Here is a 24,543-nt window from a genome sequence, read left to right on the forward strand (position 1 = left end):
ATTCTACCATGATGTTCTGCCTTATCTCAGCCCCAGAGCAGTGGAGTCTGCCATCTATAGAGTGAAACCTCTCAAAAAGTGAATTTCAAATAAACTTTTCCTTCTCTAAGAAATTGTTCTTGTCAGGTCTTTTTGTCACAATGGCAAAAAAAGTTCACTGAAAAAAGAGCAATCTATAATTTTTGCAGTTAGGCTAAGATCCTCATTTAACTGGAGTTGCTGTTAGGATCAGAGAGGGGATCTTCTGATTTTCTTTGTACCATTCCCAGAAATCTTGCATGTAGAATCATCAATGATAGGGAGTTAAGTTGGCAGAAGAGACATGAGACCCAGTAGGGAACAGGAGATTTTGCCTACTGTTACTGCTTCACATGTGGCACATAGACCAGAGGAGTGGTTCCAAGGAAGAGAGCCGAGGACATGGCCAGTAGAGATGTAGAGGTCATGTGAAGTAGCAGCACTGAGAGAGGAGAGTTCCTCCTATCAGCTGCCTCTTCTCTTACTGGGCAAATGTTTCCCAGCCTTGAGCACTTGATGTACTTCATGCCCCGTAGACATCAGGGTATGTTGAAGACCAGGGACCATCGTGCCTTTTTATACATTGCTTGATATGAGCAAAGCTTACATTTTTCCTTTGAGGTGGAATCTACTTCCTTATTAGTAATGCTGTTGAAATTATTTTGCTGAAACAGCAAATTTCATATATTTAAGGGCAAATGCTTTTCTTGGCGTGTCACTGTAGTCTACATAGTAACAAAGGCAGAGTGTTTTGATGGAGAAGGGGGCGTAGAAACAGGCACATGGAAGTTCTGGCACATTCATTTTGTTTGAATTCATCCCTGTGTGTTTTCTTTCATTTACGAAAAATGAGGCATATATTCTTTTTACTGCCTTAGTTCCTGTACCAAATTCCACAGAGCCAGTTCCCCATTTTAGCTTAGCTAATTCTTAAAAGAAGTAGAATGTAGCAAAACTAAAATATTACCAGTTATTACTAAGTTTCAGACCTTGATGCTTTGTCATGGTGTTTCATTACCTTTGCTCTTATTTTGGCTCTGTCACGTTTGTATTACTGTTAAGACTACCAACATATGAAAGAATATAATCTGCCTGGAAGAGCTATATATATTCTCTAGAGCCCTGTATATTCATTTATAGTGTGTTTAATATATTGACCTGATATTTCTTATGGTGATTAAGATGACATGAGATATATAAAATAGTCTGAAGCTAAATGAAACCAAGGACTAGAGTCTCCTATGTAGCACTACAGAATTCCCTACTCTCAGAAATCTCACACAATCTTCCTGGCCCAAGCCAAGCCTTCTCTACCCTCAACAAGCAGATCTCCCCAACCCTTATCCCTTGGGTGCCATTTTTATTTCTGCATCTTTTATTTGGCATTTATTTTCCATTCTACATTGTGGGTTACTTTTTTGTATGTTTACATAAAAATATATAATAATTTCCTTAAGATCTAAGATCCTCTTTACATTTTAAAATGGATCTTTGTGTTTCCCACCATGCTGAGTAAAAATGGGAATCTGAACATATTTATAGTGTGATGGTATCCCTCCCTTCCTGGTTCATTAATTAAGAATGGATTCGATTATTGTCATGAGTTTTGTAATGTTGTGAACATCCAATAAAAAAAAAAAAAGAAAAAAAAAAAAGAATGGATTCGACACCTACTCTGCTAAGCAATGCAGACACAATATAAAATTCCTGCTCTGTGGTTGTACATTGGGAAATGGAGTGGGAGAATATAGGACATTGGAAAAGAAAGAAACTGGAGTAGTTCAAAGAAACAGAGGAGTTTGTTGGAAAGTGAATGCATTGTCCCCTTTTTTTTTTTACTTTCATAGCAAAGTTTTAGAAATTAAAAGCAGCTCTGGAGCAAGTTCCTAGCTGTGTGTAAGTTCCCTGTAAATGTCTTCCTTTGGTAACCTTGGAATTATTATATCTCACCGACACTCAAATTCTACTAATAATAGAGTCTACTACATCAAATGAGGTGATATTTGGTGCCTGACTCACAATAATAATTAGTATTGGTTATTATCATTTTTTTCATTATTAGCTGTTATTTTTATATGCATGAGTCTAAGGAAGGTCATGTCCAAGACTGCTTGGAGTAGACACCAGGGTATCTTGAAGACCAGGGACCATCATGGGCAGAGATAACCCAAGGTTGGGAGTTTGTTCGAAGGCTTCCTTTCCCAGATGGCATAGTTGACTCCTTCTACTCGAAAACCCCAAAGGGTATGCAGGATCCTGCCATTTCTGGACTTGTGACACTTACAGCTGCCCGGAGATCAACCCCTGCTGCCAACTTTCTCTTTGCATATAGTAAGTCTTACTAGAGGGGCGAAAATTTGAGAATAAAGAAAAACTTCTTTTTGGCCTTCTGGTTTGAAGTTTACTCAGATCTGAAGAGAAGAATCATGTTTATTGTTTTGTGAGTTAAACTTTCATGGCTAGAACTTTGTTTTCTCAAATACTAACACCATGGATTTTCTTTCCCCCCACCCTCTCTTGTTAATAGGGTGCTGAGAAAATTTTGTCAATGAATGAATCAGGAGAACTGCAAGATCTCTTAACCAAAATTGAGGTAATTGTGCTTTTAGAAACTTATTTTTAGTAATCAAAATGTTAAGCACATTCGATTGTAATTCGGTTTTCCTAATTGAATTTCCCCCTATGTTGTTACAAACATGTAACAGGATACATGTGATGATTTTAATTGAATATCACATGCCATTAGGTTTGCTCCAGCTAAAGTGACTTTAGTACTAGGGTTGAATAATCTCATACTATTACTTGAAAATTTTGGTCTGCTTTATTTGAGCCTAATTCTCTGTAGCAGAGATATTGATGAGGTGTTTCAAGTTTGGCATTTGTGTTAAAACACACTTTAAATTTTGTTAAAACTTTTATTTTTCCCATGAACTAGCTCATCATTTCTAAAGATGAAAGAAAAAGTTATTTCTCTCAAAACCACATTTTAATTTTCCCCCCATACTTCTAATGAAAACATCAGAGAAATACTATTCAAATACATAATGCATCAGATTAATATGCAACCAGGGAACCCTTTTCACTTCTCTGATAAATTATTGTGTTATCCTGTTTCTTCCTATATGTAAAAAAGATTACATTTGCTATCATTCAGATTGGGACCTTTTGAGAATGAATGTCCCTTTTCTGGGACAGCAAACATGAAACATTGCTTTCCTGGATGAACTAGGCTGGTCTATGATTACCCAGTATCTGCATGCCATTATCTCCTCTTTTAGTCTTAACATCCTTTGCTATCCTTATTTCTGATGCTTTGCCAAATCTTTCATTTCAGTCAAAACAAGTATTTATATTGTGATCTTCCCTAGAAGGAAAACACACTGTATTCATTCATTCAACAAACATTCTGAGTATCTACTATTTATAGGCATGTTGCTAAGGGACATAATTGTGCCCTGTCAAAGAATTGGTTGCATAGAGCAATAACTCAGAAAAGTTTTGTATTAATTTATGTCATAATACAATAGCATTGCATTTAGATACTATGCTTCAATAAAGATGATAGTTAGAGAGAAAATATCTGGGAGGAAGGTCCCTGGATATAGGAAGGCAACGTACCATGATCTGATTAGTAAATTAAAAAACCATAGGGTATTTGCAGAAAGCTGACCTTGTGTAAGAGTGGTTTAAATTCCCTTGGTTTGTACAATTTATAACTTGTGAAGTAGTATGTCTTGCAAATCAGAGGATATTAACTCTAACCTCAGCTCCACTGATAGCTATGTGACTTTGGGCATATTTTTTCATCTCGCAGAATCTTGGTTCCTTTATTATTAGATGAGGGTGTGTACCTCTTGATCATTTATATGGATTAAATAAATCATTAATATGGATTAAATAAATCCATTCCATTTGTCCCCATATGCAACTCCAATCCTATGACACCATTAATTTAGTGTGTATCCAATCATTTAACTTGGTTATTTTGTACTATTATTATCTCTGCATACTTTAAATTTATATAAATGGTGTTACATAATATACCTAATTTGGTTTTAAAATATTCTCACTAGGTACCTATGCTTTTCACAACCATCTACATTGCTATGTGAGCCTTTAATCTACTCATTTTAACTGCTGCATGCTTCTCCATAGCAGCCATAAACAATAGAGTTTCTTTGATGATATGAATATCTTTTATTTTTAGTGTCCAAAATAGTAATCTCTAGCTGCTAATGGCTATTGAGCTATGGCTAGTATAACAGAGGAACTGGATTTTAATTTAATTTGATTTGATCTAAATCTAAATTTAAATTCACACCTACCTAGTTCTTGTTTTAGACAGTGTAGCTCCACAGTGCCCACATATTTTTATCTATATTCCCACTTTTCCACTGATGAACACCCAGGAGTCCTCTCATTCCCTCCTTCAAACAAACAGCACTGCAAGAAACAACAGTGAATGTGTTCCTTTATGGGTTTCCCAGGAGTAGAAATGGCTGGAGCCTTGCTTGTGTGTGTGCCTAATTCTAGATGGTGCCAGATGGCTTTTTGGAATGGTTGCATCAGTCAATATTTCCTCCTATAAAGAAAGAGATTTCTTGTGTTTCTATATTCCTGGAAATATTTCATATTACCATTTTCTAAAAATTTTCTAGAGTAGAAGCTATAGAACTATATAACCTTATTGTTTTAAATTATGCATTGCTGATTACTATTGAGTTTGGGCATCTCATTGTATGTTTGTCAGATTTTTACATTTTTTTTCTTATGTAAATTCTGTATTTTTATACTTTTCCAATTAAAATCACAGAATTATCTTTTTTGGGAGATTTGATTTTTCAGAAGATTCTTTTCTAATCTAGATATTAATTCTAGTTGTTTTAGTCATTGACATAATATCCTTCCCCTTTTAAGTTTCTTTCATGTGTACTTTATCCAAAAGAAATCCTCTAATAAGATAATAAAATCTACCATTTTTCCTTATGTTTTTTGCCTCTGAACTTTAATTTAGTTCTTCATCTGAGAATTCCAAAGATATTATCCTTTATTTTCTTTTATTAGCTTTGTACTGTTTTTTTTATATCTAATTCTTTAATTTATATTCTACTTCTATTTTTTAATTATGGTGAACTAGCTTCCTAACACCATTTACTGAATAATCTATTATTTCTTTATTGCTTTGTTGTGCCCACTTTACATTATAATGAATCTCCTCATGTACTTGGGTCTTTGAGCTTTCTAGTCAATTCAATTGATTTGTTTCTTATTACACCAATATAATACTGTTTTTATTTCCATTGTTTAATAGCGATTTTTTTAGGGTCTTGATAACTAACTTAGATATCCTTTATTTTTCTTCTTTTGAGTCCATAATTCTTGAATTCTGCAATTTAACACCACCATGCTGGATCAATAGTACCATTCTCTCTCTCTCTCAGCTTAAAATACTTTGGAAAACAATGAAAGTTTCTCTGGGAAGCTGAGTGGATAAAACTTGTTGATAAAGGTTGGCAGCATCCTCCCAGGTGAGAAACTGGCCAAATGGCACAGATGCATGTGGAACAGAAGGTCGTAAATATGAAGACCAAGTTTCATACAGCTGTTTGTAGCAATGGGGTTCTGCTCCTAAGGTGACAGTTTGTAAGTCATCCTTCTAATAGAATATGAGCTCCAGTGGATACAGACTCTTATCTTTCTTATTCTTTCCTTTCCTGCTGGTGCTTAGAACATGGATTGGCATATAATGGGCACTCAAACATTTGTTGAGTGAATAAATTAATGATTCCAGTTTCATTGAAGGATTTTGAATGAGGTAAGCAGTTAAGAGATGAAAATCAAAATTATTATTTTATATAGGAAAATGCTTGGATGAAAAGAGTATTTTAGTAGAATTTATTAATTTATATGTTTATGTAATTTGTTTATATTAATAAAAAGACTATAGATTAGAAGCCAAAGGTATCTAAGGATTCCTCCAAATGACAACCAAGACATGCAGAGAGAACCCAGGGAGCTCAGAGATGTATTAGCATACCACTGATTCTGGCAGACACTCAATTCAAGATCTTAGATGGCAAAGCAGCTCTGAGTAAGCTTTTGCCTGGCTTTCTTTCTTTATTTTTGAAAATATGAACAAAAGCTTTACTGTCATCTCTGCTGAGCTTGCCAACATTGTATCCATTTTCTGCCCTTAATTTCTTAAAAAGCTTAAAATGGTTACCTAGTCTGATTCCCCCCAGGGGGTTGGTGACCAGTTATTTGTTGTTCATTAAAAACAGAGTTTTAAATTTTAATTAAATATAAAATATAAAATTTTAATTAAATATAAAATATTTATATAAAATATAAATATTTTATATTTAATATTTATAACCTGATTCCCAGCTATACAGCGAGATGCCAGAAATGGCACAGGCTGTGTGACAAGGCATTGGAGCTGTCAAAGACTGTCCTGAGCCCCCCTGCAGAGGATGGTCCCTCTTAGGGAGCAGACTCAGCAAGTTCAGAGGCTATGGCAGCAGAGCCCCACTTTCTCACTTGGGCAATCAGGTGATGTCATCTGCTTCTCACTGAAAACTGATAACCTATTAAGCAGATTTACAGCACTCCATCCCATTGGGCTACAGAATTAGGCTCCTATATTCAGGTATAAACATTGAGAATTATAAATACAAATTTCCCGTGTCTGCATTTTGTGCAGTGGCTTTCCCACCCAACTTTAAACTAAGAGTGCTGGAAACACTGTTGATTAGGAAAGATTCTGTTTAATCTTTTTAACAGCGTGGTCCAGCAGTGAGGTGTTTTAATAGGCAATTAAAAAGCATTTGCTAAATTAAATTGTCGTATCTATGTACAGAGAGAGATGATTATATCTCAAGTGTGTGCTTGTCGATAGTTTGTTACATGAATAAATCTACTTATAGACAATCTGGATGATGAGGTTTGTTGTCACAGGGACACAAATAAATAACCTTCTCTTTGGTAGGTGTTTAAGGTACTTTCATACTCTACTAGAATAGGATTGGATGATCTGAGGTTAAAAAATATTTATTTTTTAACCTGATTAATATTTTATATTTAATATTTATAACCTGATTAATATTAATATTTAATATTCCCTGATCTTGAAGATGACACAAAGGCTCTTGATTTTGGTATCTTATTTCTATATTAGAGGACCTGGGATCAACTCTCTGTATTCTCCAAATATGAGTTTGTACCACGAAGTTGACAATCATTCATGCACTCCACCCTTGAGTCCTGGTCCCTTGGGTCTTTTGCTGTACATCTGAAATTTCTGTAAGCTTCAATTTAAATGACTGGAATGAATCTATTCAAAGATCTAAGGATAGAGCTGAGAGGTCCTCTTAGGGGAACAAGGAAGTTTCTAGTTCATTGCTGTAAACGCCAATGCCTATGTAGTTCTTGGCTAGTGGACACTAGGTAAGTATTTGTGAAATAAATTAATAAGTAAAAATATCTCACCTAATAAGTTCTTTAAAAATGCCCTTCACCAGAAATACATGAACAAAAAGAGGAAAAGGGGAAAGATGATTTCTTACTCCCCTTTCCTTAAAATTTCATTACAAAGAGACATGCCTCAATCTAAACCACTATTCAGCGGAGGAACATTCTGTGGATTGAGAACTCCAACGATGTCTGTTCTCAACCAGGTCTGCATGGTTTCTCATTTTGCTGGCAACTAGGGCACTGAAGAGCTGCCTTAGATTCCTGAATTGCTAGAAGGTCAAAGTTTTTGTTGTTAACCTCTTCATTGAAAGTGGAAGTCTGCTTTGTTACTAACAGTTATGACTATATTGTTAACCTCAGTCATTTCTCCATCTTTTAACCTGAAACATTGTCCACATTCTTTGGAAATTTCCTAGCTTTTTTTTTCTTTTACATTGTTCTATAAAGAAAAAACTGAAGTCTTGGACTTTGGGTGAGTCAGGAGGATCTATTTTAAGCAAGTTCTTTGTAGAGAGTACTTTAAATTGGAATGAGAATTTCAGTTTTACAAAAGTGTTCTTTGAAGGAGGTAGCTAGGAATGACTGACCTACTTATTTTTGTTAGAAGAACCACTGCTTTAGATTGTGTTGGATGATGTAACAATAATGGGATTCCTGAAGGCTGATAGAGCAAGTAAGAGCCATAGTGGGTGCCCTCAAGACCCTCCTTTTGCTCCACATTCTGTGTTAGTCACAGTATTTATTCTTCTAATTATTTTACACTTGGGGACCTCATGTATGTATCATTTGAGCCAACAAACAAACAAACAAACAAAAAATAATTATGCCAATGGCTCAGCTCAGTAGTAGTAGCCCCTGCCTAGCATGCATGAGGCCCTGGGATGGATCCCAAGCACTGCAGAACAAGCAAATCAATAAATAAAAATTAGCACACTACAGAAGAAAGCCCATGAATTTTGCTCATGAAGAGAACACTCCAGTTCTTATCTTCTAGTGGTGACCTGAATTTTCTCCCCCATTAAGAGGCTTTGTTTCTCTCTTTGTAATATGGCAATATCTATCATATGGGGTTGGTGTGAGAATACGTGTAGGCAATGCGTGTTTAAGGTACTTTCATACGAGTACCTTTCATACTTTCATCCTGAGCTGGCTAAGCTGTCCCTTTTCTCTCCCACATGTATGGTTGAAACAGCCAGGTTTTCTGGAGAATGGAAATGGTCTCTGGATCTTTCCAGCACTGCCTTAAACATCATAATTAGCACTGGACTGAAGCACATTTGCTCACCCTTCATTATAGTGGCGCAAGACCTTAAATCAGAAGGTTAATTATAGAACATGTGTTTGATAAAATGACTCTAAATGATAGAAAAATTGCTTGTGGTTATGTTGTAATCAAAAGCAATTTAGTAGTTAATCAATATCCCTTCAAATAAGGATTTATTAATGAAACACTTGCTAATAATGAGTAAACTTGTTGAATGCCTACTATGCGCAAGGTGATATTCTATTCATCGTATGTGAATTAATCCTGACTCTTCTCACCAACCCTTTGAGTAGGACAGACTGCATCATAGAATTGCTTCAATTTTGAGGACACTATTCTAAGATGGCTTTGATATATTTATGATTCCCTTTAAGAATGAAAATGACCTTTCAGTATTGATATGCTAATTTTATTTTAGGAAAGGTATTGTTATGACTTAATAACCATAATTAAGAAACAGTAGACTCTTGGTATTAGTGGATTTAACATTTGGTATTTGTGGTTTTTGAAAGTAAGCATTGTAAGTCATATTGACGGCCCATGGTGTAAAAAAATAATAATTTTTTTGAGTTACCATTTTAAATTCTGTTTGCCAATAGTCTGGTGTCTATAGTGAGTGATGTAGGTAGAGAATGAGCCTAGGAAGCTACCTAATGCATATCATTTCAGCTTTTCTATTCTTTGCTTTTCATTCCACATATAGGTTGTGGGAAAACCATATGCAATTAAAAAATTTGATCATTTGCATGTGTCTTGGGAAATAGCAGGGTTGATATTCAGTTAGTGTACATCCACACAGCTATACTGGTTATTAAAAAAATTGAAGCATGCCTTGAGTGGTTTTGAAGATACTGAAATAATTTTTATTGATTGATAAGTAGCTGCTGCACAAACAACTCTCCTTTGCCTGACATCCTCTCTTCTACAGGGTTGCCAGGTAAAATACAGGATGCCCATTTATATTTAAATCTCAGGTAAATGATCAATAATTTTATAGTTTATGTTCATCAGAATATATAATTTTACAAACATTATTTCTGAAATTCAAATTTAACTTAGCATTCTGTATTTTTATTTGTAATTTGGACCACCTATTTTCCTAGGGCACTATTTATGATTCAGCAGTAATAAATGAGATTCTGGACTCAGGGGCCTTAACATCCTTGCTACACTTCTAGGTAGGCTCCACATCTGTTCTGTGTAGTTGGTGCCTTTGTTGTAGAAGTCATAACCATTTTTAATGTAATCTCTCTTTCTAACTTTAAATATGTCAAGGATATCTCATAATCTCTCTAAAATTGGACAAGAACAACATTACTTACTAATTCTCTTATATTTGCTTTTAAAATAGGTTCTTTTTATTATTGCTAGATTTGCTTTTACTCCAGGTATTTTTCTAAAGACTTTTTAGTATTATAAAAATTATAACTTCAGTGCACCTTTCTTGGTGTCAATTCTTATACCAAGCAATGACAAAAAACCATTTAAAAAAATAACCAAATTGCTACATTCTCTCAATTCAACTTGTTGGAAGACCTCTAAATCATTACAATCTTGACAAAGTTCCTCGTTTGTGTCATTCAGATTGGCAACCACTACTTTCCAAGAAAGTAATTCTGTGCTGTTAAAAACGAGCTATTTCATGGGTTTTGCCATCTTAATATGATAGCTAAGCCAAACTGTAATGGTAACTGATTCTTGCCACATACAGAAAATGTACATCTGAAAAATAGTCTGGAAATATATAAATTTTAAGTCAATCATGTCCTTAATGTTTGTTTTCAAAGTAAGTTTCCCAAGCTACTTATTATGAGAGAGTTATATTTATTTCCATGGAAAAAGTTGTATGTGTTAGAGAAATGTTTGGTTAAATACAGGTAGACAGGTTCCTTTTAAGATGGATTTTTGGAGACTTTAAGATATGAGATTTTTAACCTCTAAAGAAAAGAAAAGCTGTGTGCATGTGCAAGTGTGTTTAGCATGTTTCTCTGAGTATGTCTTTGGATGTATTCCTACATTTGCCAACCTTGTTTTAGTAATTATTTTCTTTACAAAGCCAAGCTTTCAAATATTGATGCAGATTCCCATTTTACAAGTCAGAAACTGACCATCCATTCACTCTTTTCTCTTGCTATTTACCCTGTTATGGTTCCTAATGTCCCCCACCTGACAGAGACCATTAATGGACTCTGACAAAGGTTACGTGCTCAGAAAAGCAAAGAGAAATACATGTGAATGATTTTCAAAATATTATCATCAATGTGATGCCTAATGGTTTTTCATTCTACTATTAGGATACTTGAAGTTTTCTTGAGATAGAAACACTGATTGCTACTGTGGGACATTTTGTAAATGCACTCAAGATTTCTAAGCTTGTTCCTTAAGTATGAAATGAGGATAATGATGCTTGAATTATGTTTTTATTGAAGAAGATGACTATATATGTGGAAGATGGATTGGGGGAAGATTCTACATAATAAAGCACTTTAAAGTGCTTTGAAAAGAATAAAGCATTGTTCAAACTGGCAATATAAAGATGGATATCATTGTTAGAGGCTCCTCCACTTTTTAGCTTATAGTTTCCTGATTTTCCAAATTCACTATTAGAGGTACTATTCTATAAACAAAGACATAAAGCTGTTAAAAAATACTAAAGGGAAAGTTAAAGTATTTTATTTGTTGGAAAAGTAAAAGTAGTTTCATTTAATGCAAATATCTAGCGCCTCAATTACATCATGTGTAAAAAAAAATATATTCCTAGGATGAAACTCTGGAAGGTGTATATGTTAAATCTACAACTTACCAGCCTTTATAAGCCATGTCTGTGCTGTCAATGGGGTAATGAAGGAAGACTCCGCCAATTTCCCCCCATGGCTTGTGTATATTAATGACAGGTCATTTCAAATTCACAGCCATGTTATATTGTGCCAATGTCACTTTACAGTCTCTCAAAAGACAGAAAGATGGGAAGGCTAACTGAGTTGTTCATGCTAACAGACTTTCTATTCTCTCTTGTCCCCTTGTCCCCTACACAGAGAGTACAGCATCCACATGAGTGTCGCTCCTGTGGAGGCTTCGGTTTTCTTCCATGCTCCGTGTGCCATGGGAGCAAGATGTCAGTATTTCGAAATTGCTTTACAGACTCTTTCAAAGCCCTGAAGTGTACAGCTTGCAACGAGAATGGTCTTCAGCGTTGTAAGAATTGTGCTGCTTAGTGTGAGCTTCTGCCTAGGGAAAGACTCATTTTAGTAACTGAAAGTCATCATTTGATTTATACTTTTTTTTAAGAAAGCCATGTTTTTGGATTAATCAATAAAGTTTGTATATTACAGTTGCCTTTGTTTTGAATTTTTTCTGTGATTGATTTGTTGATTTGTTAAATAAATATTTGTTTAATAATTAGTTTGTGCTAAGACCTGTGCTAGACCTTAGTTTCTAAGTGGCATTAAGAGAGTATGCAATACCATTCCAAGATACCCAATCTGGTTTGCTAAATGTGTTTCATTTTCTAAAGAAAAGACACAATGTAGCTAATGGTGCCTATTGTGACCCTATTGTCTGGGATGAGTTAGTGTAACTCCCTAGATGCACAACACATTTGTAGGCATGCTTCAGCAGCAGGAAAGAAGAGTGGAGAATATTTTCATAATTATATTTAAGCTTAGACTTTTTAAAGTAGAATAATCTTGTAGTAGAGATCTCTTTAGATGTGCAGTTTTTAAAAATTGTATTATGTTTTCTTTCTTTTTTTAAAAATAATTAACCTTTATTTATTTGTTGATTTGTTTTTATGTGGTGCTGAGGATGGAACCTATGCAGGCGCTCTGCCACTGAGTCACAACCCTAGCCCCTGTATTGTGTTTTCAAAGGACAAATATATCATCTGTCGACAGAATAGCTCTTAAAACATACAAGGAAAGATACTACAAAATAAAGCAAACTCCAGTCATCAGACACTACTTACATCACGTGAAAGCAGTGGTCCAATCTTTGAGTTATGAAACCTAGAATCAGAAAGTCATTACACAGAAAAGTTCCCAGTTTCTAGTGGAAAAACTTGGATGCAGTTACATGAAACATTTAATACCAATTTTTATGCCTATGTGTGAACAAAAAGATGACTAAATCTGTGCCTGGCCATTTCAATTCAACTCTGAAGTACACAAAACACACAGACTCCTTGTACATGTCACTTGTTAATTAACCATTTTTTTTTCCTTAATTGGTCGGAGGAAAGGCACCGTGATTATGCAGAACAAAGATGTAGGAAGTAGAGATATTGTACACTAGACATTATAAATTCATGGTGAAATCAAAGCCACAATTAATGCATAGCTTTAGGGGGAAAGACCATTGGTGTGGATGATCATAAAGGTACATCACAAATGTTATCAGAGTTTTTGGTGATGCTATGAAAGCTGACAGAAGATTTATTTTTTATAAATAAAAAGCACCACTGTGACAGGCTCAAGGTTTCTTTTTTTTTTAAAGATTTTTTTCACCTACTTTTATTCTATTTATTTATTTTTATGTGGTGTTGAGGATGGAACTCAGGGCCTCACACGTGCTAGGCAAGCATTCTACCACTGAGCTGGAGCCCCAGCCCCGAGGTTTCTGTTTTAATGGAGCTTGTATTCTAATTAGGAAGTAAGTATTCAACAAATAAATATAAGCAGATGAGTCTTATAAATATCAGCACATCACGCTTTGGGAATGTAGAACAGGAGGATCAATAAATATGATTTAGAAAATGGTTAGAAGAGACCTTGTTGAACAATTGATATAAGGGTAATTGGAAACTAATTAGAGAGCAAGGGATAGTGCTTCAGTTGAAGAAATAGCATATGTGGAGCCTGTGCTCAGAGAAAAAGTGTGTGAACATATGAGAAATTCAATACAAAGAGTGACAGGGTCCTAATAGTAAAGAAGATGCTAGCAGCCTGAGTCTCCTGATAATAACACGTGTATACTCCAAACAATAATGAAAAATAAACCCAACCATTGAAGGCCTGGAAAGCAATTAGGAGCAGAAAGGAACAGAAGGGGATTCAGGCACTGAAAAAAGGGAATCAAAAAGAATCCCACGATAATTCAGCTTTTCCTCTGAAAACACTCCCCAGTTTGCACAGAACATAGTTCATGAGCACAGCACCATCTAAATGGGTTGAAGAAAGATCTAAAGGTTAGAGACTGGAGCTGCCACAATGTTTGGAATTGAATGGACAGTTCCAAACAACAAGGGCATCAAAAAGAAGAGAGCCCCCAATCTGCTCATTAATTCAATAACTTTTAAGACAATAACTGTGGTTAATTTGAATTCAAATACTCTCATAAAAAGGCATGTAAAAATGTAAATGGAAACCAGAGCTAAAAGAAAATATGTACAGTGTAAATATCTGTACAAAACTAAAAGCTAGAATATATAGATAATCCTGAAAAATTAAAAAAGACAATCTAATAGAGAATGGACAGACAACAGACAATCCACAAAAGAAGACATGAATGGTCAAATCCTTAAAAAATATGACATTATTATTCATCAGGGGAATGAAAAGTCAAGTCACAATGGGATTGTAGGACATAAGACTACCATCATATTTACAATGTATAGAATGAAAACATCCCCAAATACCAAGTTTTGGTGTGGATGTAAAGCAACTGGAATTCTCATACATTGCTAAAGGAAATGCCAAATGGAAACACCATGTAGGAAAACCATTGATCAGTTTTTAGTAAATGTACACTAATTAGATGCCAAACAACGATGCCCCTAGTTATTTACCCTAGAAAAAGGAAACATATTTTCACAGTGTGTAAGAATTTTGTAGAAGCTACATTGATAATAGCTAAAAAGTAGGAGTATCTTAGAAATTCATCAGTGGAACAATTGATAAAAAATTTGTGATATGTTTACACAGAGGCTCGGGACCTGGTAATAAAAAGGAACAAAATACTGATCCTGGAAATAACATGGATGAATCTCAAAAACATTACATTGAATAAACTAAGCCAGACATGAAGGGTGTGAACTACACATACTATACTAATTTAGGTGAAGTTAGAGAATAGGTGAAATTAATCTGTAGAATTATTGTCCACAAGTTGGGAGGAGGGGAAGAAATTAAATGTAATTAGAACTAAGTGGAACAAGATGGGGCTAGTTGAGAGTTGATTTCTTCTATCATAAAAGAAGTGAAGTGCTTTGTATCAACAGATTTCATCTCTCTTGCAACATGATGTGAGACTCCAGTAAGTACTAAATAGAGCTTATCTAGAATTTTTTTTTTTTTTTTTAATTTTCAGGATCTCACTCTGTGTCTGAGAATACAACCGAGTTTCTGTGTTCTTCTGGTCTTAGGTCTCATCAGGATGGAGAAATGGGAGAGCATGAGGGCATCTAATTTTCAGGTGCTGTCTTGAACTATAGACTCTGAGGACAAAGCTAACTGACTCTCAGTTGTGCTCTTAAGAAATTTATTTCCTTTTTTACATCTTATTATTTTTTGGCACGTATTGGCATAGGTGTTAAATGTGATGTTTTCTGCTGATTATTATAGACTTCTAAAGAGAATATTATGAAAGACTAACTAAAAAATGTCAAGACATGGGGTAGAATTTCAAGAGTTAAAAAAGTAATAGGATCAGGATGAACTTAAAGTAGGTGATGTTTAAACATAAATTTATGTACCTTTCTGAGAGAACTTGATTTAGACAATTCACATCCATCTGTTTCAGTTTTACAACAAATAAATAGGAGAAAATTATACCTGCTATATTTGCCCTTTATTGTCAGTGTTCAGGATTAATTAAAATATACAAAGAAGTACTTAAAACAAGGACAATGAAGAGGCATAGAAATATTTCATAAATAAAAAAAATTATGCATTAGCAATGTATTTTTTTATTGGCCAGAGAAGGGAATGAACTAACATTCATATAACACCTTCTGATTTCTATATTAATTTGCTGTTTCCGCAGAGTCCACGTAAGCTGCCTTTATTTCTTGTACAAAGTGAAAAATCAGTGGAGCAAACAACAAACTGGCTCAAAGAAGAACACTTGAAAAGCAAAAGAGTTGGAATGAAAAGAAAGTCTGTCCTGTGTCCCTGACTTTTAAACCCCATCATACCTCCCAGCAACTCTTAAAACCTCACACATTCCTGTTGGGCGCAATGGCACACGCCTGCAATCTCAGCTGATGGAGAGTTTAAAGCCAGTCTCAGCAAAGGTAAGGTGCTAAACAACTTAGTGAGACCCTGTCTCTAAATAAAATACAAAAATAGGGCTGGGGATATGGCTCAGTGGCTGAGTGCCCCACAGTTCAATCCCTGGTAACACCACACCCCCCCCCCCCCCCGCGCCAAAAAATAAATAAATAAATAATAAATAAAAAAAACCAACCTCATGCATTCCTCTCCCTGATCTCAGAAGTCAGGTGATGCTGGTTGTTGGCAAAGGATACACAGTAATGAGATCAGGACTGGACTTGGTCCATTAATTTAAAGAAAAGATTAATGGAGGAATCTTTAAAAATGACCTAATATATTTAGCTACATTTTTATTTTCAGTATTTTTGTCATTCCAAGTTTTTTTTAAAGCTAAATTATTGGATTATTGATTAGAGTTTTGTCTGGTCTTTCATAAACAAACCTCACACATAATAAAGAAGCCAACCTGGCTTTCTTCAAAATGGAGTGAAAATTAAAAGGCTCTTTACCAAGCAATCTGAATGTAATACTGTTTTAGATTTTTGTGATCATTTCTTCTGAACTTTTCTAGTTTCCTCATCCACAATTAATTTTAGCAGTACATTTTTCTTAGTACTTGACTTTATAAAGTCATTCCTGAGGCATTAATCTTAGGTTTCACAGAATAAACAGCATTCTTTATGTTAATTGTATTTAACCAGTTTTTGCAATATTTAGTTATAATAAATTATTTCATTTAATTAAAATTAGTATGTTACATAGTTATCAATTATACATATAACTGTAAACAATTATAAGGCCACCAGATTTGGGAAGAAACTAACCTGAATCTTGGGATACATATTTGCCCAAGGGAAGCAGAAGTGAGCAGGATGGCAGGAGTGTTTCTGCTGGTTGCAAGCATTCAGCAGGCAGGAGGTGTTGGAAGGAATGCATTACATAGACACTGGGGAGCATCTGCCAACCTTGAAAGCATGTGAAATTGAAGTTGGCTAAGAAAGAAACATTAGCTAACTTTTGTGTCCATAACAGTAATGGGGGGCCCATTAATAACATGCTCAAGGTCATTCATCATTGCCTTTAGTACTAGTCTTCCTATTCTTCATCTGCTAGTATTGCTTAGATACTAGCATGCACACAGTGTTTGGAGAGTCAATTACTTTGGGAAACATGTACACTTTGCAAGTATGAAACACTTCCAACCTTCCGCACTTAGAGACAGTCTCAGTATGCACCCTGTGGCAGAGACTTCTGCTTTGTTAGAATTGACTGCAATGAGTTTCTATCAAGAAGCACTCTTCTGGTTGGGCTCGGTGGCACATGCCTGTTATCCCAGTGGCTCAGGAGGCTGAAGCAGGAGGATTATGAGTTCAAAGCCAGCCTTATCAAAAGCGAAGTGCTAAGCAGCTCAGTGAGACCATGTCTCTTTAGGGCTGGGGATGTGGATCAGTGGTCCAGTGCCCCTGACTTCAATCCCTACCACCTACCCCCTACTAAAAAAAAAAAAAAAAAAAAAAAAAAAAAAAAAAAAAAAAAAAGCACTCTTCTGCAGAGGAATACTGGTATCTCTAGGGAACCTGGACAAGCTATGTATGAAAAATTCTATTCAAAGAAAAAATGTTCAACCAAAAGGATATATCCTCTTCTGAAAGCGCAACTCTTCTAGGGAAAGAAGGAACACCCATTCTGATAAAAACTTTATATTCTAACCTTGTTTCATTAAACCTAGCACAGAACAGACTAGAAATTCAAAATGCATGATTTGGTGGCAAGGTAACTTGGAATAAGCAAATAGGTTTCACAGAAGAATGTAAGATGTCTTAAAAACACTGTTTAAGTCTAATAAAACTGGAGCCTCCTCTCAATAATAATCAACATCTAGAAAAATTCATATTGATTCCTGGCACTGCACATGCCTCATTAGCATTCTGTGTCCTTAAGTTCTTTCCATTTTCCCTCTATATTTTCCCACTTTCTCTCCCTACCACTTCTTTAGAAGAATATCAACATAAATGGCTTCTGTATACTCAACATATGGTACACAGTGCAGTTAGAAAGCAAAATGTTTGCACCATCTAGACAATGGTGCTGTGATTTGCTGTCAATTCATTGCAATGAATGAGACATGCTAAGGCTCATAGAAAAGAAGGGTCTTCTAATTTTTTTCTAAGTTGCTGACTGTTTTATTCCTTGTTTCCTACAGTGCCTTTGCATTTCATGAATGAAGGTGTTGTGAAGTTCTAAGACCTTAGAAGGATCAGTGGTAAAAAATCAAAGGAGCTGTTTTCTTAATGACCACATGGCTTTTGATCACTATTTGCTTCCATTACAGATCTTTTTTTTTTTTTTTTTGAGTTTCCTGTTGCTGTAGATTTTTACCTGGAGACAGAGCTGTCAATATATATATATATATATATATATATATATATATATATATTTTTTTTTACAAAGCTCTTGACATATCATATTTCATACATTAGAATCAAGTGGGTTATGAACTCCCATTTTTACCCCAAATACAGATTGCAGAATCACATCGGTTACACATCACATTTTTACATAATGCCATATTAGTGACTGTTGTATTCTGCTACCTTTCCTATCCTCTACTATCCCCCCTCCCCTCCCCTCCCATCTTCTCTCTCTACCCCATCTACTGTAATTCATTTCCCTCCATGTTTGTTATCCCATTCCCCTCAAAACCTCTTATATGTAATTTTGTATAACAATGAGGGTCTCCCTCCATTTCCATGTGATTTCCTTTTTTTCCTCCCTTTCCCTCCCACCTCATGTCTCTGTTTAATGTAAATCTTTTCTTCCTGCTCTTCCTCCCTGTTCTGTTCTTAGTTGCTCTCATTATATCAAAGAAGACACTTGGTATTTGATTTTTAGGGATTGGCTAGCTTCACTAAGCATAATCTGCTCTAGTGCCATCCATTTCCCTGCAAATTCCGTGATTTTGTCATTTTTTAGTGCTGCGTAATACTCCATGGTGTATAAATGCCACTTTTTTTTTTATCCATTCATCTATTGAAGGGCATCTGGGTTGATTCCACAGTCTAGCAATTGTGAATTGTGCTGCTATGAACATCGATGTGGCAGTATCCCTGTAGTGTGCTCTTTAAGGTCTTCAGGGAATAGTCCGAGAAGGGCAATAGCTGGGTCAAATGGTGGTTCCATTCCCAGCTTTCCCAGGAATCTCCATACTGCTTTCCAAATTGGCCGCACCCGTTTGTAGTCCCACCAGCAGTGTACAAGAGTACCCTTTTCCCCACATCCTCGCCAGCACTCATTGTTGTTTGACTTCATCATGGCTGCCAATCTTACTGGGGTGAGGTGGTATCTTAGGGTGGTTTTGATTTGCATTTCCTTGACTGCTAGAGATGGTGAGCATTTTTTCATGTACGTGTTGATTGATTGTATGTCCTCCTCTGTGAAGTGTTTGTTCAGGTCCTTGGCCCATTTGTTGATTGGGTTATTTGTTTTCTTATTGTCTAATTTTTTGAGTTCTTTGTATACTCTGGATATTAGGGCTCTATCTGAAGTGTGAGGAGTAAAAATTTGTTCCCAGGATGTAGGCTCCCTATTTACCTCTCTTATTGTTTCTCTTGCTGAGAAAAAACTTTTTAGTTTAAGTAAGTCCCATTTGTTGATTCTTGTTATTAACTCTTGTGCTATGGGTGTCCTATTAAGGAATTTTGAGCCCGACCCCACAATCTGTAGATCGGAGCCAACTTTTTCTTCTATCAGACAGAGAGTCTCTGATTTGATATCTAGCTCCTTGATCCACTTTGAGTTGACTTATGTGCATGGCGAGAGGAGGGGATTCAGTTTCATTTTGTTGCATATGGATTTCCAGTTTTCCCAACACCATTTGTTGAAGATGCTATCCTTTCTCCATTGCATGTTTTTAGCTCCTTTATCAAATATAAGATAGTTGTAGCTTTGTGGATTAGTCTCTGTGTCCTCTATTCTGTACCATTGGTCCACCCGCCTGTTCTGGTACCAGTACCATGCTGTTTTTATTACTATTGCTCTGTAATATAGTTTGAAATCTGGTATCGTATACCACCTGATTCACACTTCCTGCTTAGAATTGTTTTTGCTATTCTGGGTCTTTTATTTTTCCATATGAATTTCATGATTGCTTTATCTATTTCTACAATAAATGCCATTGGCATTTTGATTGGCATTGCATTAAACCTATAGAGAACTTTTGGTAATATTGCCATTTTGATGATGTTAGTTCTGCCTATCCATGAACAAGGTATATTTTTCCATCTTCTAAGATCCTCTTCTATTTCTCTCTAGGGTTCTGTAGTTCTCATTGTATAGGTCTTTCACCTCTTTTGTTAGGTTGATTACCAAGTATTTTATTTTATTTTTTGAGGATATTGTGAATGGAGTGTTTTTCCTCATTTCCGTTTCAGAAGTTTTGTCGCTTATATACAGAAATGCCTTTGATTTATGTGTGTTGAGTTTATATCCTGCCACTTTGCTGAATTCATTTATTATTTCTAGTAGTTTTTTTGTAGACCCTTTTGGGTCTTCTAGGTATAGAATCATGTCATCCGCAAAGAGTGATAATTTAAGTTCTTCTTTTCCTATTTTTATGCCTTTAATTTCTTTCGTCTAATTGCTCTGGCCAGTGTTTCGAGAACTATATTGAATAGAAGTGGTGATAGAGGGCATCCCTGTCTTGTTCCAGATTTTAGAGGGAATGCCTTCAATTTTTCTCCATTCAGAATGATGCTAGCCTGAGGCTTAGTATAGATAGCTTTTACAATGTCAAGGTAAGTTCCTGTTATCCCTAGTTTTTCTAATGTTTTGAACATAAAGGGATGCTGTACTTTGTCAAATGCTTTTTCTGCGTCTATTGAGATGATCATATGGTTCTTATCTTTAAGTCTATTGATGTGGTGAATAACATTTATTGATTTCCGTATATTGAACCATCCTTGCATCCCAGGGATGAATCCTACTTGATCATGGTGCACAATTTTTTTGATGTGCCTTTGTATCCGATTCGCCAGAATTTTATTGAGGATTTTTGCATCTAGGTTCATCAGAGATATTGGTCTGTAGTTTTCTTTCTTTGAGGTATCTTTGTCTGGTTTCGGAATCAGGGTGATGTTGGCCTCATAGAATGAATTTGGCAGAGCTCCCTCTTTTTCTATTTCCTGAAATAACTTGAAAAGTATTGGTATTAATTCTTATTTAAAGGTTTTGTAAAACTCAGCTGTATACCCATCCGGTCCTGGGCTTTTCTTGGTTGGAAGTCTTTTGATGGCTTCTTCTATTTCATCTATTGATATTGGTCTGTTTAAGTTGTGAGTATCCTCCTGACTCAGTCTGGGCAAATCATATGACTTAAGGAATTTATCGATGTCTTCACTATCTTCTATTTTATTGGAATATAGGTTTTCAAAATAATTTCTAATTGTCTTCTGTATTTCTGAAGCGTTTTTTGTAATATTGCCTTTTTCATCCCGTATGTTAGTAATTTGAGTTCTCTCTCTTCTTCTCTTTGTAGTATGGCTAGGGGTCTGTCGATCTTATTTACTTTTTCAAAGAACCAACTTTTTGTTTTGTTAATTTTTTCAATAGTTTCTTTTGTTTCAATTTCATTGACTTCTGCTCTGATTTTAATTAATTCTTGCCTTCTGCTACATTTGCTGTTGTTTTGCTCTTCCTATTCTAGGGCTTTGAGATGAAGTGTGAGCTCATTTATTTGTTGGTTTTTCCTTTTTTTTGAGGAATGACCTCCAGGCGATGAATTTCCCTCTTAAAACTGCTTTCATTGTGTCCCATAGATTCCAATATGTTGTGTCTGTATTTTCATTTATCTCTAAGAATTTTTTGATTTCCTCCTTTATGTCTTCTGTAACCCATTGATCATTCAGTAACGTATTGTTCATTGTCCATGTGATGTAGGATTTTTCCTTCCTTCTTTTATCATTGATTTCCAGTTTCATTCCATTATGATCTGATAAAGTGTATGGTATTATCTCTACCCCTTTATATTTACTGAGGGTTGCCCTATGGCATAATATATGATCTATTTTTGAGAAGGATCCATGTGCTGCTGAGAAAAAAGTATATCCACTTGATGATGGTTGATATATTCTATATATGTCAGTTAAGTCTAGGTTATTGATTGTGATATTCAGGTCAATAGTTTCTTTATTCAACTTTTGTTTGGAGGATCTGTCCAATGGTGAGAGAGGTGTGTTGAAGTCACCCATCATTATTGTGTTGTGGTCTATTTGATTCTTGAACTTGAGGAGAGTTTGTTTTATGAAAGTCGCAGCGGCATTATTTGGTTCATAAATATTGATAATTGTTACGTCTTGTTGGTGAATGGTTCCTTTTAACAGTATATAATGTCCTTCCTTATCCCTTTTGATTAACTTAGTCTTGAAGTCGATTTTATTCGATATGAGAATGGCCACCCCTTCTTGCTTACGAAGACCGTGTGCGTGGTATATTTTTTCCCAACCTTTTACCTTGAGCCTGTGTATGTCTTTTCCAATCAGATGTGTCTCCTGGAGGCAGCATATTGTTGGATTTGTTTTTTTAATCCATGTTACCAGCCTATGTCGCTTTATTGGAGAGTTTAAGCCATTAACATTCAGAGTTACTATTGATATATGGTTTGTACTTCCTGCCATGTTTGATTATTTATCTCTTTTTTTTTTCTAATTTAGTTTGTTTCTCCATGATTAGCTTTTCCCCCGTCCTCTGTCTTTACGGAGGCACTTCCCGCTGATGGTTTTGGTTATTGTTTTTCATTTCTTCCTCGTGTAGAGTTTTGCTCAAGACGCTTTGCAATGCTGGTTTTCTGGCTACAAATTCTTTTAGCTTTTGTTTATCATGAAAGATTTTTATTTCGTTGTCGTATCTGAAGCTTAATTTTGCTGGATACAGAATTCTTGGTTGGCATCCATTGTCTTTCAGTGTTTGAAATACATTGTTCCAGGATCTTCTCGCTTTCAGCGTCTGTGATGAAGAATCCGTTGTTAACCTTATTGGTTTACCCCTAAATGTAATCTGCCTCTTTTCTCTTGTAGCTTTTAATATTTTCTCTTTGTTCTGTATATTGGATATCTTCATAACAATGTGTCTTGGCGTTGGTCTACTGTGATTTTGTGTGCTCGGTGTCCTGTATGCATCTACAATTTGTATATCTGTTTCCTTTTTTATTTCTGGAAAGTTTTCTGTAATTATTTCATTCAGCAAGTTACTCATTCCCTTGGCATGAATCTCTGTGCCTTCCTCTATCCCGATGACTCGTAAGTTTGGTTTTTTTAAGTTATCCCAAATCTCTTGGATGTTTTTCTCGTGATTTTTTACCAGCCTTTCTGAGTTGGCTAGACTCTTTTCAAGATGATATATTTTGTCTTCATTATCTGATGTTCTGGCTTGTACTTGCTCTACTCTGTTAGTGATACTCTCGATTGAGTTTTTAATTTGGTTTATCGTTTCCTTCATTTCTAGAATTATTGTTTGATTTTTTTAATAATCTCTATCTCCTGATAAAGATGCTCAACTTCTTCTTTTATCTGTTTATGTAATTCATTTTCAATGTGATCTTTAAGGTTCCTTTCCATCTGTCTAAGGTGTTCCTTGAGTTCTTTATATGGCCATTTTTCTGATGACTCCAGGTCCTCCTGAATACTTCGGCTGTCCTGCATTGTTTGTACTCCTTTTCTTCCTTGCTTTTTTATGCTCATGATACTTCTTGTTGTTGTTTGACTGCTGAGTTACTGTTTACTCTTATAAATTTTTTACGACATGCACGTCAGATAGAATACTAATCTGTAGGATATATAAAGAACTTAATAAACTTAACACACACACACACACACACACACACACATGCACACACACATGCAAAAAAATAACCAGTCAATAAATTGGCCAAGGAAATGAACTTCTCAGATGATATACAATCACTCAACAGGTATATGAAAAAAATGTTCAACATCTCTAGCAATTAGAGAAAAAAAGCAACATTTTTTATTGACAAATATAATCAATAAGTCAACCAAAGAGTAACTTTTTCTCTGTGAGTTTGATGGTAGCAGAAACTGAGAATAACTTTGTGGAAGTTTCACCTTCTGGTTCAACAGAACTCTTGTTTTGGCCCCTGTTGGAAGCTCTCCTCATCTATGTATCAATAGCTCAACATGAAGGATTTGGGAAACTAAAATATTTTGAGTCCCAATATTGATTGATATTTAGAAGGTCCATTCTCACTTCCACTTTTTGGTTCTCATAGTCTTGAGATTCAGTAATTTTTTTGCATGTCTTCTAAATATCCAAAAATCAGTGCCATATTTTGCCACTGGTTAAAAGCTTATAATGCACCCAAGATCTCAAGTTGTTATTTACTAGCTCTATATCTATATCTATCTATATCTATATCTATCTATCTATCTATCTATCTATCTATCTATATATCTTACTACTTTTTAGTCTTCAAATCAAGAAATAGAATAATATCTTCTTCAACTCTTTTTTTCAGTAAGGCTCAAATGTCACCTCAACCCAAAACAGCTTCCCTATGTACCCTATCTA

General features: G+C 35.2%; 1 protein-coding gene across 1 annotated transcript in view; it reads left to right on the forward strand.

Annotated features, from left to right (window-relative positions):
- GRXCR1 (glutaredoxin and cysteine rich domain containing 1) overlaps nucleotides 1-11,970 on the forward strand; it is a gene marked incomplete at both ends in the record, with an annotated part of 122,796 nt that extends 110,826 nt beyond the window's left edge. Inside the window, 2 exons of the mRNA XM_081303482.1 lie at nucleotides 2,546-2,611; nucleotides 11,791-11,970. Coding sequence (XP_081159608.1) covers nucleotides 2,546-2,611; nucleotides 11,791-11,970 — 246 coding nt within the window. The remainder of the gene's footprint in view (nucleotides 1-2,545; nucleotides 2,612-11,790) is intronic.
- Nucleotides 11,971-24,543: the final 12,573 nt, after the last annotated feature.

This window comes from Spermophilus citellus, assembly GCF_964194105.1.
Source record: "Spermophilus citellus genome assembly, chromosome: 8".
In the NCBI taxonomy this organism is placed as follows: Eukaryota; Metazoa; Chordata; class Mammalia; order Rodentia; family Sciuridae; genus Spermophilus; species Spermophilus citellus.